An 18802-nucleotide genomic window follows, 5' to 3' on the forward strand; every position below is an offset into this window, starting at 1 on the left:
GCTAAAAACACAGCTTCCCAGTTTCCATATATAGCTTGTAAACCCACTCAGAGGGGGAGGGGGTCGCTTCCTCTGGGATTATAATGGGTCTTCTTTGGAGATATTATGTAATACAGAATGTCCCCGCAGCAGAGAATAAGTCATGTTTGCACAATGTTCTAACGACTCCAAGGACATAACTGTGACTGCCTGTTAATAAAAAATATCACTCATTCTATATCATATAAATGAACCCACAAGGCTAACAATTTGGCTGTTTTTCACGGTCTAGCCCCCAGTTGTGAAGAATAACAAAAGCTCGCGCTGTTCATGTGCACGTTTCCAGAAGGCGCGCGACTGCGCAGTTACCATAGCAGCGCTAAACGTCTTAAAGATTAAAGGTCCACAATTAGTTCTCCCATTTCGTGGTCGTCGGAGTCTGTCTCCCTGACGTGGACGCAGACACCAGGTGGAGGACAGCAGCGGGACATTTTGGAGTATGGTGTCTTGACTATTAAGCTCCAGGGTCGTTTTCCTCGAAGTTGCCTCCATCTTCCTGTCCTCGGCATGCCCAACGAACAAATTCCCAACTCGGCTGCTCCTGCTGGAATAAGCCGTCAACATGACCGTCCTCGTTCACTTTCGAGGTTGTTCCAGAGTGAGTAGAAAACTTTGTCAGTTTCTAGTGATATTTGCTCTTACTTTATATTTTAACTTTTGTTACAGTCTAGACCTATTGCAGCCTTCCTATACTTCATGCTTCTTTGAGCATGTTTAAAAACGATGTTTAAGTATTACAAAAGGTAACACTATAGCATTTAAGTTGACAATTTCGTAAATGTAAGTAAATTATGCTTTATTGGCGTTTTTGTCGGTTACTTTTATGATATTGGGAAGTTGTTTCGATATTATCAAAGATGCAGGTGACGTACGTTTATTACAAGGAGCCCGTGTTTTCACTGTGATCCTGCTGGAGGCTCGTCAGGGCGGGGTGACCCCATCAGACAATAGGAAAGCTACATCAAGGTGACAGAATTGAATACCTCCACACCGGAAATGATGTCACAATGTTGTTACAAAGTAAAAGAAGGTTTCAGAACTCTGTTACCGCTTATTGCCAGCCTTTCTTTATCTCAAACTTGTTTACTATTTGATTTTTATTATTAGTCAACACCTTATACATTAAAGAAGAATTGCAAATGCAATATGTAGCTTGGGTGAGACTCATCTTCATTGACATCTTATTATTTGTTTCATTTATGGTGATTTTGAAAAAGTAATTTTTGATACTGCTAAAACTTCAAATTCTCTGCATTAGTTAAATGTCAGTCAATGTGTCAGAGTAGAGTTTTGACACAAGTATTCTACTGCACACTGTATTTTTGTTGGTGTTTGGTAAAAGCAAATGTCACTTTAGCACCATACCATTAATTATTGCTTTTTTTAATTGCAAATCAAAACAATTAGGTTGTGTTTAATATTTTGTGTTAATACAGTGAAACTGTTTATTTTTAGCCACATCAGACCATGGCTAGCACAAAATATAAGATGTTGAATAAACTAATTTTTCATGTCAAACTATGGAATTTTAGTATACTTGTCAAAGTATCATTGAATTATTAGGTAAAATTGCAACCAAAAACAATTTTTTTAAAATCTCACTAAATCATATAGTGAACCTCAGGAAATAAATATGTCGTTGCTGATTAAGAGTTATTAAAGTCCCCTCCCCTCAAGCACACAAACACACATAGCTTCAGCAGATTACATTTTCAACACTTAGATTTTTTTTTAACAATAATTAGGATATTTTAGAAAAACACAGCTTAATGCATCTTAAATTGGTAATTATAATGGTCTCAAATATTATGAGTTTCACTATATTAAGAGAAGTATAGTCACAGTTTATGATATTTTGGAGCGTAAAATAGCCAGCCAGTAATGGTGCGTTCACACCAAGAGCAATACGTGCATCCAAAACGCTCCAAATTCGACTCGTGTGCACTTTTGGTGCGTTCACACCAAACCCGTTTTGAGCGTCAGCGCGTCCGGTTTACAGTCGCTCAAAACGGTTTAAATCGCGCTGCGCTAGATGCTCGAAACGCGCCGCAACAACGCGAATCCACATAAACTTTGAGTGTAAATCAGAGGCGCCTGACGCTCAACAGGCGCACCATAAGACCCTTCACACTGCGCTGGTCTACAATGCTTAGTTTTTTATTATTATTATTATTATTATTATTATTATTATTATTATTATTTATGTCTTAGGTTTTCAGGATATTTATTTGACAATGAGTCGATAGGAAAGTGAGTTGTGAGCATCGGGGAAGACATTCGTCAACCGGCCGGGATTCGAACCTGGCCTTGTACATGGGTCGCCCTGCGTCACCCCCGCGCCTTCATTGGATTTTTTATTTATTTATTTATTTTATTTTTTTGACTAACCTGCATATTTAATGAAAGGAATATTAGTAGATTGGGACATTGTGAAACTCTCGACTAACCTAAGCCGTGGCAATTATTTAGAAAAATACAACCGGAAGTAGCGCTGCTGTTTTTGTAGTATGCGCAACAATGCTTTGTAGAAGGCGCAGAGGGAGGTGAGCGGGGCGCTGAGCATCTTCCGAGGAAGAAGGAACCGCAATGTTTACTCCAGACAGCTTTTTGGATGAATAGCTAGCAGTCCCGCCGCCGCCAGGCTGTAGGGTAACCCGCTGGGCGCTTGGATGAAGCCGAACGGGGACCGCAGCTGGCAGGAAGCCGGGTGGTTGTAACCGAAGGTGGGAGGATGCACTGGGCTGCTGGCTTCGCCTCCTCCCGGCCGTGCGTGGTGGAACTGGGGCGGAATCACAGCCTGCCGCTCGGGCTGTGCGGCTCCGAGCAGCAGCAGTCTTTGTATGGCTACATCATCGCCTTTCCCCTGCAGGACTACGGCGGCATCATGTCGGCTCTGGGCTCGGAGTCCTGGTGGAAGAAGACCCTCTACATCACCGGGGGGGCCCTGCTGGCTGCTGCAGCCTACCTACTGCACGAGCTGCTCGCCATCAGGTAGGTGGGCACGCAACCTGGACTGTCGTGTTTTTATTATTCACCAGTCAGTGTTTATAATCCCATAATCGGGATTGATTGGGTTTTATAACAATGTTAAATGGTATCTCAATTAGATGGATGTTACAAGAACACTTCAGTATGGACTCTGTTTCCTCCTACTAAGGACAAGACATGTTTGCTTGGAGAAAAAAAACAACAACAACAAAAAAAAACATTACGTCTAGAGTCATAGGTCGGTTGTGAGTGAGTGTAAACTCTGGAGCTCTGCAGTCAACCTGGCGTGGAATGCATGCATTTGCAATGAATAGATACCGCAGCTGCTTATGAAAACGACAGAGAAGACCCTCAACAAAATTTAATTTCTAACCTCTCCAATCGCAGTACGGTGGATAACACTGGACTATTGTCAGAGCAGCAATGAGTGCCTGACAGGAGAGGGATTATATATTTGGAGCAGCCCAGTGCCAGGCAGTAAGTACATCCTGTTACAGTGGCCTGATAGTTTGTGCTTTCTCTCCCTCCTCCCATCTCCTGTAAGCTGTGTTTGGAGCCGCTGCTAAATCACGTGCAGGCTGCTGATGTCGGCTATGGAGCCTGCTGGAATCATCTGTTTGTACCACGTGACGCGTTTGTTGGCAGTGGCAGCAATAAACCACCTTAGATTACCCTGCTCACCTAGAGATACTTCCTTGTCCTATGTCTTCTAAATATATATACAAGTCTGAGGTAGTTCTTCATTTCATCTCCTCCTTTGCATGAACATAATTTCAAAGCAAAGGATGCTGACGGCATATTTAATACTGTAATATATCAAGGTTGAAGTTTCTTAGTGTTTGGAGTGCTTTCAGCACCACAAGTGTGTGGACAGCGATTTATGAGCCACTCAAATCTGACAAATGGAGATTCAGCACCTCAGCATGCAGCATAGAGAATTGCATACGATAGTGATAATTTATTTTGTTTACTTTATAGTTAATAAACATATTGCCTTTTTTCATTCAAACTTTAGGCTAAAAGTAGGAAAAATACAGCTCAACATAACAGCTTGTAAAGCATGTTTAAAAACCTTGAAGTTTATTGGAATTTGTTTTCCCTATAATTAAATGGAGGAAACCGTCTAGAGGCTTGCTCTAATACAAACACCAGCCTGACTACAAAATGCAGGATTGCTTTTAAGACCCTCATTGAAAAACTGTAACACATTTCACAGGAAACATTTCCGATATAAAAAAACTGTTTTCAATTGAATCAGTAGAAAGTGATTTTTAAAAATTCCTCTCAAAAGGTACCAGACAGCCTGTGTGGCTACAGCTTGTTAGATGGCAATTGCAATTAAAGTGGAACAGCTGCAAAAAGGGGAACTTACAGGACAAGAGCAATCATTAACAACCAGCCGCCATTGAAAGCTTTGTCATCATTTTGCAAAAAGAAGGACAAACAAGACAGAGTCCAACAATAGTTTGAAGTTTGCCAAAACAAATGCTGAACATAAAGTGTTTTTGTAGTTGCGAACAAACTAGGCAAAGAAGCAGTTCAAGGACAGAGAAGAGCATCTCGTGTGTGGTGCACTGCTGAGTTGGGGAGATTGTGAGGACACAGCAGCAGACAGCCCTATGTTACACAAATCAATAACTAAAGAGAGGTCAGTCTGCACACAGACCAGATTCTGGGAACTGTTCCATGATGTTGAAGTGCCACTGATGTAATTCAGCTAAAGTAAAAAAATAAAGTAAAATATGAATCTTTGTGACATAGAAATTAGCTTTTAATTTTGAATTCTGTGATAATACAATAACAGAACAGATGGTCAGAAACATGACTCAATATTTGCTAGAAACATGTCTCACTGAAAAGCCAAGCATGGGCCATTGGCCATCTCTGGAATAGAATACTTTCCAGCAATGATGTCATTCTATTGCAAACACATGTAAACAATGGCAATACTAAAAATACAAAAAATAGAAATTGAAAACTACAATTGTAGTTAAAAGTTAAATAAAAAACAAGATTGCATTGAGCTAAACACAAAATGACTGTTTTTAAAACCGCAATTTGGAATCTAATTGATAAGAACGGCAAAAAGGGACAAAACTCTCCATGTATACTTGGAAAAATACTACTACATTTTTAAAATATATTTATTTTAGAATTTAGCTCAAGTCTGTGTATCACAACCAAAATAAATGTTAATCAGTGAAGAAATCATCAAATTTCCAAGTAAATGTATTTCTAAAGGTGCAGTTGTATAAGATACAGGAAAAACTCCACTGGGAAAAAGTATTGAGCATGTGAAGAAACGGGGTTAAGAGGGTGCAAGGAATGCCATGACACCAGCTGAAATCCATCCGTAATTAGAAAGCAGTCATGACCCAGCAGTCTGATTACCACGATGTTGCACAAAAAACTTTTTATAATTGGCAAAAATAATGAGTTCTCTCAAGACCTTTGCAACCTAAACAGTTATTACACTGGTTAAAGAACACTTTCTAAACTACTAAGTTGTCCAAGAGCCAAGGACTATTTGTGAAGAGCTTCAGAAAGACCTGGAATTAGAGAAGGCAATCAACTACTGATCAGATGAGACCAAAATTGATTGGATTCCACATTACGCTCCTTGTTCAGAGGTCAAAAGTTTAGGTAATAATGTCTTCTAGGAACTGTAATTGGTTTTTCTTCTATTTTTTTGTTCAATGCCAGCTGGCGAATAGCTTAATGGAGCATTACCGCCATCAACTGGTAAGAAGTGTGGATCAAATGATGGTAAAAAAAAAAAAAGAAGAAAATCCTCATTGCTTCTCCTTTACATTCTCATCATTACTGTGATTTGTCACAGTTTTTCACCATGCTGGACACTTTACTGTGTCATTTATATGATATTAATGTGGATGCCAAAACTGTCAGCAATTCACTGTGATTGACTGCTAGTATAACATTTTTTTAACCCCTTTGTGCTAACACAGTGTAACCTTTGTGTTTTTACTCAAGGTCGTTATTTCTATAAAATCTAAAACAAGCCCTTGCCTGCTTTTATCTTGCCTTGCATACCAAAGCTATTTCCTCTACTGCGTTTTATTACTTCAGCTTTAAGAAAAATTGAGAAGTCGTCCTGTTGGAGGAACTAAATTAACAGTTGCTTGATTGAATATTGTGATGTGAGCGGGAAAATGAGGGAAAATGTGACTGATTTCTCCTTTTCCCCCTCATGACGTTTTCTTCTTCTTACAAATGAGCACACCAATAAGTGTTTCCAGGCTGCAGGTCTCAGATCAGATCATTATGTTTGCTCTGAGCTGGGGGAGAATGACTCATTTACTTTCCATATTCAAGTCCTTCACAAGCCCTTGATACCGCTCAGCTGATACACTGGAGCAGGACATTGGCATATCAGCTGTATTTTCAAGCTAGCTTAAAATACCTATCGCTCCATGACCCTCCATGAATAAATTAACTCCTAGAGTGCTGAACATCTCAGACTGATAACTCAGAGACCTCTCTGTGTAAAACGTGAACCAGGTGACAAAATATATTCGTACAAATCAATTCATTGAAAGAAACTGTCATTTTATTAACAATGAGCTCAAAATAATTGATTAAATAGAATAAAAATTAACTTTATTAAATGCATACTTTTATTTATTTGTGTTCTGCCTCTCTCTGTGTGTAGGAAGGAGCAGGAGTTGGATTCTAAAGATGCCATCATCCTCCATCAGTTCTCCAGACCAAAGAACGGCATCCCCAGCCTCTCCCCTTTCTGCCTCAAAATAGAGACATACCTGCGCATGTTGGATCTGCCTTACCAGGTAACACAGACTCTCCACAGTTGCTGTATTTTTTCATCCTTAGAGAAAGTGATTTCAAAATAAAGCCTGTGTACCAATGACAAAGGACTAAATATACCTGAGTACATCTTTTTTTGTTTGTTTGTTTTTATCACCTGCAGAACTACTTTGATGGGAAGCTGTCACCGCAGGGAAAGATGCCGTGGATCGAGTACAACCATGAGCAGGTGTCGGGGTCAGAGTTCATCGTAGACTTTCTGGAGGAGAAACTGGGGGTCAACTTGAACAAGAACCTGACCCCACAAGAAATAGCCATGTCCAGAGCAGTCACCAAGATGGTCGAGGAGCACCTCTACTGGTAAGGGGGTGACCCACAGAAACGCTTACAGAACATTCTCTTAGACAGTTTGAGATTATTTGAGCAACAAGAAATCTTTCGTTCTTCCTCGGTTATGTTAGCTTTTTGCCACTGAATACAAACATATTTATATTTTCCACTCTGGAGACAATAGACAAAACATCTACTGAAATTTATTAACAGTGTGGAGACTTGGTACATTATGAAAGACTGGATGTATAACAGCTTGGTACAAACTTAGATCACATTGTTTTAGCTACATAATGTCCACTTTGTCATTCTGATAAAAAAATAGGCTTGTTCCCTGACTAGCCTTCTAGCTTTACTTAAGGATAATACTCTTCATTTTTCTATGGGCTGATCCGGCCCTGAAGGTTCCTGATTTGATGGCATGTTGAGTCACACCAGATCGGCTGGAACAAACGCAGGCTATTTCTGCTTCTAGTAAATTGTTTTCACCCCTCTTCCAACACACACACAGGTTGTTTTCCATTACCTAAAAGCTGTATCCATCTTCCACCTCTCATCCCCTACACACACACACACACACACACGCGCGCACACACACACACACACACACACACACACACACACACACTGCTTTAACCTGCTGTTTCATTTCCATTACTTTGATAAGATCAGGACACAGCATCCAGAAAAATCTTGTTTTAACCCTACACTCAGTGGATTCCTCATAGCATTAGCTGAGGTCAGTCTTGTAACCCACATCCTCCTCCACTCCTTCCTCCCCCCTGACTGCTTTCTGTGCCACTACATCCACCTGCCACATTTAGACCCACATTTAGACCTGTGGACTGAATTATTGATGAAGGGCACTGTGACAGATTGTTGCTCGTTACGTGATGAGATGCATGCAAGCATCTGCGGGCTGTTTCCTGAGCCCCAGAGGCTGCAGCTGGCATGTTGCTCTTAAATACCACACAACTGCCGCTGGGGGTTTTTATTATTAGTATGTGTTTTATGGAAGGTAACCATATACTGGAAGCCTTTTTAGAAAGCAGTCGCTTTAGGTGACTGTATATACTAGCCAATGTCTCACATATCGAACAGTTTTTATTTTTATTTTAACAAAGCTGCGTCTGTCTTTGGGATATCAGATACAAGCGTCAGTGTGCAGTCAAGACATGATACTGCCCAGAGTCTTTGATTGAATTTGTGTCAAGGAACCAGTCATACACATTATATTGAAGGAGTGCTGCAGGACATTTGGAGTTCTTCCATCTCCTTACAAAAGGGACTTTGACATCAGGCTTCAGATTTTGTAGATGAACTGATAGGATGAAGCTCATCATAGTATATCGTTTAAGAGACTTCAAAGATCTGACTGGAGATGTACCAACCAGAGATTTTGAGTTGATTCCTGATTTATGTTTCTCTGTAAAACTTTGACCTCTTATTGCTCATTGCAGATTCTCTGAAAGAGCTAAAATAATAATTAGCGTTAGAAATATTTGTTTTTCTACCATTTCTGACATTAATGTAATTATTTACTTTAGGTGGTGAGGTGACATTTTAGCATGTTGCTTGTATGAAACAAATACACAATTATTATGAGTTTAAATTCAAAGGTAACTTTAGCATCCAATATTAGCACCATGGTAGCTACTACTAACGGTAAACATCAGTCATTTTTATGAAAAAGCTACATGAAATTAACCAACAAAGTATCACTCTGTTATAATAGCCTGGTTAGCAGGTGCTTTTCTTATTTTTTCAGTGTGACCTGGTAGCGTTCACATATGGCGAGTTTACTGATTAAAAAAAATCATACATTGTAACTTTGACCAGCCACTCACTGGTCAGGTTCAGTCAAGCAAAAAAAAAAAAACTGTTTTATAATAAATATTGAGTTTTCGGTGAGCAAAGTAACTGAAACATCAAGCATGCACACAGAGCTTGATCTAAAAATGGAGAAAAATCAATGTATCAAATAGGATATAAGCACTAAAAAGCAGTCATTCTTTTAGTAGTTTTGTCAATGTAGCTCTGTAATAGGCACAAAAATCTAGGTGACGTTATAGAGGACTATATAGTTGGAGAACTGAGTTAGATCTGTTTATTCTTACACACATACAACACAGTTTATAGTAATGGTGCTATGAGACAAATTCTAATTTAAAATCAGGATAATCGATGGATTTTTTTAGTGCAACTTGTTTGGTTTCCTCTTCTTTAAGAGAAGATGATAAGCTGCAATGTGAAGATGTTTTTGTTTAAAAACAATTCTCCTTTGTCACCCGTTGTCACTTTTTTTTGCCATCTTGCAGCTTGGCCTCAAGTACATAACAAGTAGCAGGCAGGATACGGAGCTGATAAGATGAAGCGAGCTGGCAGGCAGCAGAGAGAAATGTGACTGATAGTGGTGCACTTCTTTTAATTAGACTGAACTTTGTGTAGACACAGAGGCAGGATCTGAGCCTCCGGTTAAAGTACACTGAAACTGAAAAAACTCTCTGCAGTTTTTCCATCAGAGCTGCACAAAATTAGCAAAACACCACACTGCATTATTATTACTGTATCAAATCTATCGGAGTAACTCCCATAAAATAAAAAGTCAAATCTCACCCAAAGTTTCATGCATTCTTCTTTTTAAAAAAAAGTTGCACATTTAAATCTGTTTTCATAGGGCTGGACGATTTGGCTTAATAAAATATGATTATATCAGTATTTCACATCAGTCGATATTGATAATTATTGATTAGTTTTTGGTTTTAAATATCTGAAATACGTCCAAACTGGTGGTGTGACCTTTCCTGTTTTATCCAGTTTCCTCTAGAGCCGTTGTAATAATTTTCTCCTCTCACTCCACACCTTTGGTTTTTTTTTATTATTAAGTAGTTATGGGGTATGGTGGGGAAACTGCAATCGGTGCACCTTTAATATTAGATGCGCATGATTTGCCAAATCCAGCAGTGAGAAGCGAACATTGTGAGATTTAAGATAAATTGTAAATTAACCCTGTTTGGGCATGCATCAAAAGCCATCAACAACTACCTTCCTGCTATGTTAAGACACTTAACACTTATTCTTCTGCAAACATATTATTAGAAGTACATTTAAGAAATACTAAATCTGAGATAAAAAAAAAAGAATTGAATTCATCTAGGGGATAGTTCTAATTAAAGAAAATTACTGGTGGAATTCTTTATCTTAACATGAGATTCCTATTACTGCAGTGAACTCAAAGTTGAGGCAAAGCAATTTTTAATTCTCATTAATATTTTTTAACTGTATTTACTCCATGTGTTCCCTTAGGACAATAGCATACTGCCAGTGGGTGGACAACGTGGAAGAAACCCAGAAGCTGCTGGCGATGAACGGTCCTCTGAGTGACACGCTGAAGTGGCTGCTGAGCCACCTGAACGGCAGCATGGTGCGCAGAGAGATGTACGGCCACGGCATCGGCCGTTTCTCCAAAGAGGAGGTCTACACGCTGATGGAGAAGGACATGAGGACGCTGGCCACTCTGCTGGGTAGGAGCAGGAAAGCATCAGCTCATTTATCATCAGCATCATCATGATCAGTGGGAGAGAAGTTGGCTGGAAAGTAACTGGCCCAATCCTTAATTAGGATAAAGATAAAACGGTGACATGTGATGACGTGATTTTATGGCAGTGGAGCAGCTGAGCTCATGCTGTAAAATCTCTGCATTTAACGCATCTGTTGTTTTCTCATGTAGGAGATAAGAAATACTTTATGGGCTCCAAGATGTCAACGTTAGACGCCACAGTGTTCGGCCATCTGGCTCAGGCTATGTGGACTCTACCCGGGACCCGGCCAGAGCAACTCATCAAAGGTTGGAGTCCTGTCAGCACCTTTTCACATTTTGTCGCATTGCAACCACAAACTTCAGTTGTATTTTATCGCGATTCTTTTTAGATAATAGATGGTTTTACAAATAAAAAATCTAAGTTTGGCCTGCATTTGCATCTGCTCCACTGAGTCAGCTGAAAGGGAGAGCTTTTGGGAAAAGCAAATTTCAATTCTTGCCAAAGTTCTTTAAATTAGATTTGGGCTTGGCTTCTGTCAGACATGAATACGCTTTGATCTAACCCACCGGGGTGAAACTGCAGCCCTCAGATGGATTTGAGATGTGCCACTGTTCCAACTCACCTTAATCTGTCATTAAGTCATTAGCAGCACTCTGTAGAACTTGATTGTAAATTACTTTGTGTTGGCTTATTACATAAAATTGGTTATAAGCTTAAATCCCGATACACTATAGGGTACAAATACCCCTATACTTTATAGGGGTAAAAAGTATATTACTACTTGTGTCAAAGTAGGTCAACTAAAAGGTTTTTGATAGATAAATGGTCATCAAGACAAACATGTATGAATATATATATCAGTCATTATCATTCAGGACCAGTGTTTCACCTTTTCCACCACAAGTTAAGTTTAAATAAGTATTGATTCATACCAATCAGAAAAAATATATGAATTTAGAACTTTAGCTTTTAAATTTGATACGCACATAATAAAACCTAATGAGGGCAATGTTACACAAATGTTATAAATACCATAAAAAAAATAACGTTCTGAGATTTTAGTCAGGAAAAGTGTGAAATTTGGAAATGAAAAACTTGTTGGAACCCTTTCAGTAGGATCTGTCAAACCAGAGACTCCAAGGTCTGATTAAACAGCTTCAATATTTACAGCTTATTCCAGAGTAAAACACATATAAAAGGTTCACACAGATTCACCACCTGTTTAAACTTTTTTTTTTTTTTTTTTTTTTTTTTTTTTTTTTAAGCAAAACATAAATAATGCTTTGTTCTGGATGTTTTGTTCCGAGTTTTGTCTTTTAGTCTAATCAAACCTCTGTTATGTAAGCCAGTGTCTCAGAGTATTGCACATGTAAACTTATCCTCCGAATTGGATTGATTTGCTCTAATAAGCCATACAACTACAAAAGTGGCCAATTGAGATAGCTATTTGAAGGGTAAAGATAAAATGAGGTTATGCATGAGGTTTTCTACAACGTTAGAAAATCCTGAGGAATATTTAATGATGTTTTACTTTTGACCACAAGATGGCAGTGGTCTTTTGCTCAACAAAAGAAGTTTCTAGCACTTTGGTGTTTAATCCTTAAACTCATCTGGTAGGAGAATAATAAATCACTTTTTCTAATTAGAATGTGACAAAAAACACTAAAATAGCTCTCCGTCACAGGGGCAATCCTTTCTCCTAATGATGAGAGAAACAAAACTTTTACAACCAGATCTTTAAAAAAACAATAAACTTGACGGGAATCTCTAAAATGATCTCTCTACAGATACAGAAGTTTAAGGATCAGTATAACAATCGGAGTTCATGGAGAGCTTCTGTGAGCATCAATTTTCAAGGCTTGACACAGATTCCCAGTTTGTTTTAGGTCTGAACTTTGACTGGGCCATCTTAACATGTAAATATGCTTTGATCTGGAAAGTGAAACTCTGCCCCAGTCTTGTCTTCTTGTTTTCTGTGACATGTTTCCATCCAGAATCAAACAATAGAGCAGAAATAAACCACACGTCCATACCTTTAAAAAAAAAAAAGCAGCAGTCACTTGGTCAAAAAAAATCACCCAGAGGAACAAGCGACTGAATGCAGTAACATTCTAGTTCCGGAATTATTTATTGTGCCAGGATGTGGTACCAAGATCAACTTATTGCCAAAAACAGCAGGGTGGGTTTTTTTTAAGTGCTTGGGCTGTTTTTAGAAGCAGTTGAGACACAACTTGAAGTACAAAATCGTGTAAAATGTGAATTTTGCATAATACATCCCCTTTAACAGTTGTGAAAAGAACAAGACAAAAGTCCTTAAACCAGAGTTTTTAACTCTTGCTCTGAAACGCCGTGTCTGTGGTTAATGTCTTCTCAGGAGAGCTGATCAACCTGGCCATGTTCTGTGAGCGGATGCGAAGGAAGTTCTGGCCTGAGTGGTTCGTGGAGGTGGAGGACCTTTTTTACGACGGAGACAGTGAGAGCAGCAGCAGTAGCACACCTGCAGGCCTGCTGGACTTTGGCCTGTTCTCTAGGACTGACACTCTGGATGACAGTGACAGTGGCAGCCAGTCCACCAGACACACACACACACCTTCCCCCGAGTCGGATCACTCGCTTTTTGACTCGGACGTGGGGACGGGCTCCGAAAACGACATTCAGCTCAAAGAGGAGATGATGCCAGACCTGGAGGTTTGAGTTGTGACCAGTAAGAGCGGGACTTAACAGGAAAGCGAAATAGCGGATGCGGCAGGCAGCTACAGTCAGCTACAACCTGTCCAGATGACGCTTTGCACATCTGGAGAAACTAGTCCAGTGTCTCCACTCGCTAATTCCAACTTCCCCCAACAGACTGGGTGTTTATATGCAGGGGATACAAAGTAAACCTCATAATAGCGTACCCATTCGTCCCCTTCCTTACCATCCGAACTGTCGCGTTGGCAGTTCTTCTTTGCCTTATTTGTCTCGTCCTCAGATCCAGAAGTCGCCGGCGCAAAAGTTACACAAACCAAACGTCGTATCTCATGAGAAGCGCGGCGACGGAGGAGGAAGTGTTGCAGACGTGACAGGTGGCACTTCACTTGCTACGAGATGATGCAACTAATCACCACTCTGCCATGTGTCAAAAACGCGTAAATCCATTCCAACAGGTGCAGATTGATCATGTGGCTCAAAAGGGAACAGCTGCCGTGTCTCTACTGTTTACCATCCGTGTGCTGAATAGTAAACACAGACAACAGTGAGTGCCACTTCTTGTCCATCACAGATCCTAGTGTCATTTCCTTTATGCTGCTGTGTATTGTGGAAATCTGATTAAAGACTGGGGAAGGAGGCCTATGACTTCATCATCTCTAACCCAGGTCTAGTCGCAGGTTTATTGGATTGAGAGCAGAAGAAAGAATTTGTGCCTGTATCAGTTACCAGATTTCATTTTGAGTAATTATTTACATGCACTTTATGTTTAAGCTTCAATTTTATTCATTTATTTATTATAATTTCAGCTCACCTCATGTGTCAGAGCCATATTCGACCACTAGATGGCGGCATGAGACATCCCTTTTGCCCTTCCTTTGCTGTAACACAGAGCAGACCTCTGCAGGAGATATGAGTCATTTACTGCTACAAACAAAGTATTTGTCCTTCATTCCTGACATTGTAATTCCTATTCATTGGTGACTTGTCATACAGCGTGTAGGTGTTGTGTGTGGGTGCATGCGTAACTGCAAACTGAAACTGAGCACACAGCAACAAATCAGCCTTAGTGCTCAGAATATTTATAAAGTGGTGACATTAGTCATTTTTTTGTTCTATCATAATTTATTAACAGTGCCATTTGATTTTTTTTCTAATGAGTTTATGTTTACAAATATATATTTTTTATTATGTTTTTTTTCTTATTGTTGTCAGAGATATATTATTTTTGCAATAAGGGATTTTTTTTTCACTTTATGTTAAAGGAAAGTCTGCTGTGAGAGCCAGAAAGAGATGCTGTGATGGATGTAACATGGGAAACTAAAGAGGTCCTGGTAATGATTATTCAGTGAGGGAGAATGCATCGCTCCTGTTAGCTGTGTGGATGTGAATGTTATCCTGCGTGAATGTCATCAGTGAGACCATTCATGAAAAACTCTTTTTGGACTGAGACAGGATTTCAAACCAAAAGTAGCTAGATGAGAAATGTCTGAGTAAAAACATGGACCAGAAGTACCTGGGGAGCTTTCAGGTGGAAGAGCTCAAAATGGCAACGGGATGGATGTAAAGATGATTACACAACATGAAACTAATAGTAGACATGTGGATACATTTGTTGCTACTGCCGGTAAAGATACGTGAATAGCCTTAAAGTTAATTAATCTTTCCTTGCTTTACCATAATTTCACATTACCATTTTTTTCATCCATTTCTTAATTAAAGATGAGGGGAAGTCCAACATTGGAAATAAATATTAGTCTTGTCCTGTTAAATCTAATGAAGTCGGCGTGAACAGAGAGATCTTTGGTCTCTTTGAACAATATGCCTAGATGGCCCATTCTGGGTTTTATTTTTTTCCCCATTACAGTACAGCAGATTGTCATGTAAAATCTCCTGGTATTTTAATGACTTGATGTTGCCTGGCACTCTAACAAGATTCCCAGGCCCTTTGGAAGACAAGCAGACTCAGCATCACCTGTCCTCTACCGTACCTAATAACGGGCATGAGATCCTTTTCTGCAGTTTTTTATCCTGCATTTATGCCGGAAATAAACAAGTGACTTAATATTTTATGCTGAAAAGATAAGTCATTGTCTTGTCTGACAGAAAGCACAATGCTTCATTGTGTTTGAGTAGTACTAGTGAAGTTAAGTAAACCTTATGTTTACATTTGTGATGGTTGGACAAGTTTTTTTTTTCTGCCACGCTTCACAAATGAAATGTAGATTGTGTGTAATCACAGTTCCCCAACAGTGAGCTTTGAAGATGTTTTTCTTCTTCTCCTGTACAATACTGCTCAATACGTAGTGGGAAGATAAAATGAATTATCATCAAGTCTAGTGGCTTAAAGCAACAGGTTCCTGTGTCAAATCACATGGACATCCCAGGAAAACAGAAAGTTATGATCTATTAAGAAGTTCCTAGAAAGTTAGCTAAACAACTAAAAATAAATCTATTTTTTAAAAAAAGCTTCAGCTACATTTATGTCAAAGGAATTGTTAGGGGCACCCACAAGTTTGATTTTAATAAACACAATTACATTTTTAATTGGATTATCCTGACTTTTTTTCTGTGTAAAATTATGCCACTGCAATACAATAATTAATTTTAGGGTTGTTCACACATCTTTACCACTGTTGCCAATAAATATGTACATGTCTGTACTTAAAATTGGTGAAATTAGAGAATACATTTCCCACACATAGTGGTTTATAAACCTCCATAAAACAAATGATATGAGTGGAATTTTATTTGCCACTTTTTTTTACACCTTCTGCTGCTCTGAATTGTCTGGAACAGTCATCACCAGATGAATGATTTCTCAGAGTAAAGCTGTTACAAACAGTGAGAAGCTTGTATATTGGGTAAAAAAAAATGGCAAAGAACTCTCTTTCTGAAATGACAAGTTTGTCAAAAGCTATCTGCGAATCACTTTTTTTTCCAGTGACACAACCTCTCTGTTTTGTTTTGGTTCAGTATCACTGCTCTCATTAGCATCCTTCCTAGAAGCAGCAGGCCGCTCATTCAGCAGAGGGAAAACCGAAACCCCATGTATGATGATTGCTCCAAAACAAATGACTCGCCAATTAAGCCAGTGCCTGGCTGGTAAAGTGCACCAACTGAGCGTTTGGCAACCAAACAGGAAGATATGCTGCTCGAGGTTTCTGTTCAAAACTGGAAATAATTAAAAAGTTCATGTTAACCCTATTTTTTTTCCGAAGTAAGGGGCCATTTACCGATATGAAAGTTTTAAAAAGTTTAGAATGTGCTTAAATTTGCGGCATCCCTTGGCGGCTGGTTAGAGCGGCGACCCGCATACAGAAACCACAAACCTCGACTCGTCCATCCCAAGGTCGACCCCCGTTATTGGTTTTCTGCCACATTACTGTTGAATAAAAGACAGTGTCGAAATAATTCTTACAAAAAAGAAGTTAAAATTCACACCATTGCGTGCGCAGTGGTGTGATTAGAGTGAGCACACAGAGCCTCACACTTGTCTCGAACTTGGTTTCTACCACCATAATCCCTGCCCCATTACGGTGGAATAAAGACGGTTAAATGTTTTACAAAAGAATTGGTAAAATGTCATTATTTCAATGTTTTAAAGTCCTTTTTAACTGGATAAAAGAACGACTGAAATGACATGTTTTCTCTGGCTGTTTGGACCATGGATTAATGTAGAGCTGACTGCAGCTGGTTGAAAAAAAGGTGCAAACATCTCTATTTAAAAAAAAAAACAAACAAAAAAACTAGATTATATACTCTTATATTTTTGTTTAAAATAGTTGTGTAAATGACATTCTATAAAATTCCACTCATCTTCATTGGTCTGGGACAGAATTGGTCAATTTTAGCAGCTGGACACTGAAACCAAAATTATTTTCATGTCACCGGACCTTTTAGTAATCTGAAGGCTGCCTAGGTATTCTAATGGCTTTAGCTCAGAGCTTGATTCTTGGACTTAACATGTTGTCTTGTCTGACCTGATCGATGCAGTCACCACAAACCATACAGTTGGACTGATTTAATCAAGCCATATTAAAACTAGATGTCTTGTTTTTGGAGAAATGTCATAGCAGTTAATGCCGGTGTAATGTAAATATCGTGTGACAATGTGTATCCTGCTGTATGTAGGTCTGACTGACTGATCCAACTACCTGTGGCTGTGCAGTCATAAAAAGTGAGGCGACTGGAGGATTTCAATAAAGCCTAGCTGTGACAATTTTAAACATCTTAAGATTTTTTTTCCCCCATCTCCTGAGGGAGTAAAGATGGTATGGCAGATGTTACTTTTTTTTTTAAATATTCCTAATTGTCATACTTCTGGTTGTATTTTCTGTGTTTGATTGTGTTATCAAACAGGCAAACAAGTTCCAATCATTCAGGTGCCAAGGGGACCTGCCAGCTGCTGGAGGGTGAGCCAGTAGCAGCAGAGATTTACTGAAGGTGAAAAGAAAGGAACTAGGGGCTGTAGGGAAGACAAAGTTCAGCAGGGGCAAATGCAGGAGTAACCAGGAGCAAAAAGTGAAAGGAGGGATAAGAGGAGGAGCAGGTGGTAGAGTGGAGAGAGAGGGTGGAAAAAGCCAGAGCTGGGGATGGAGGGATTGTTGGGAGTCACAGGGGGAAGAGGAGAGAGGGAATGAAAGAAGTGAAATATAGAAAGAGAGAGAATTTTCAGTGAGGAGGAGAGGAGAGATGTGGAGGGGATGAGGTGGCTGGGCTACAGGGGGCCTGAGGAGAAGATTCGAGGGCCACGGTTCAGGAACCAGGCTCCCGGGGGACGGAGCAGGTGCAGGCTGCGAGCGAGGCCTTTGGGCCTGACGGGGTTGCCAGAGCTTAAAACAATCTGCACTGCTCCTTTTTTTTTTTTTAATTTGGCTCTGCGAACAGCCCACCCTCCTCTCTCTGACTGTCTCTCCCTTTCTCTCTACGCTTAACAGATCAGCGATCCACAAAGAGGGGTAAACACACACGGAGCAAAATTAAAATCAGAACTCCCTTGGCTCGGCAAAACAAATTAGAGCAAACAAATTACGGAGAGTCAACACACAAAACGGAGAAGCATCTGTGGCTCTCCGGACCGCCGGAGTCGGTGGCTGATTCCGACACCGCGAGTTCGACGTGTTCCTTTCTACTCATCCTGTCAACAAGGCCCATCCTGCTCTACCTGGCTTTAGTACTATGTGTTTTCCAAGCACAGTGGCCGAGTTTCTATTGACAATATAGTTGCGCAATCGTAACATTTTGAAAATAAATTTGCTTAATGCCAATTTACCAAAGCTTGTTTTTTGATTAAAAAAAAAAAAAAAAAAAGTTTGCCACTAAGATTATCAATAACCGGATGTCGCCACTGGCACAAACCACAAAGAAGAAGACGACAGGAAGTGGTAGGAGGATCACAACACACCATGTTTTTTTTAATGACTTATCGT

General features: G+C 39.6%; 1 protein-coding gene across 1 annotated transcript; it reads left to right on the forward strand.

The window, feature by feature from the left end:
• Positions 1–2348: 2348 nt before the first annotated feature.
• On the forward strand, positions 2349–17894 carry faxcb (failed axon connections homolog, metaxin like GST domain containing b). The gene is made up of 6 exons (XM_014981078.2): positions 2349–3030; positions 6698–6833; positions 6974–7170; positions 10447–10664; positions 10871–10987; positions 13057–17894. The coding sequence occupies exons 1-6, from the start codon at positions 2771–2773 to the stop codon at positions 13374–13376; spliced, it is 1248 nt and encodes a 415-aa protein (XP_014836564.1). The 5' UTR covers positions 2349–2770; the 3' UTR covers positions 13377–17894.
• Positions 17895–18802: the final 908 nt, after the last annotated feature.

The sequence above is a fragment of the Poecilia mexicana genome, unplaced genomic scaffold (assembly GCF_051168715.1).
Source record: "Poecilia mexicana isolate PSO_F unplaced genomic scaffold, ASM5116871v1 scaffold_16, whole genome shotgun sequence".
Classification (NCBI taxonomy): Eukaryota; Metazoa; Chordata; class Actinopteri; order Cyprinodontiformes; family Poeciliidae; genus Poecilia; species Poecilia mexicana.

Coding starts and splice junctions, on each gene's coding strand:
- faxcb (XM_014981078.2), top strand. CDS start 2,771: ATGCACTGGGCTGCTGGCTTCGCCTCCTCCCGGCCGTGCGTGGTGGAA. Junction 3,031..6,697: donor CACGAGCTGCTCGCCATCAG/GTAGGTGGGCAC, acceptor CTCTGTGTGTAG/GAAGGAGCAGGAGTTGGATT. Junction 6,834..6,973: donor TGTTGGATCTGCCTTACCAG/GTAACACAGACT, acceptor TATCACCTGCAG/AACTACTTTGATGGGAAGCT.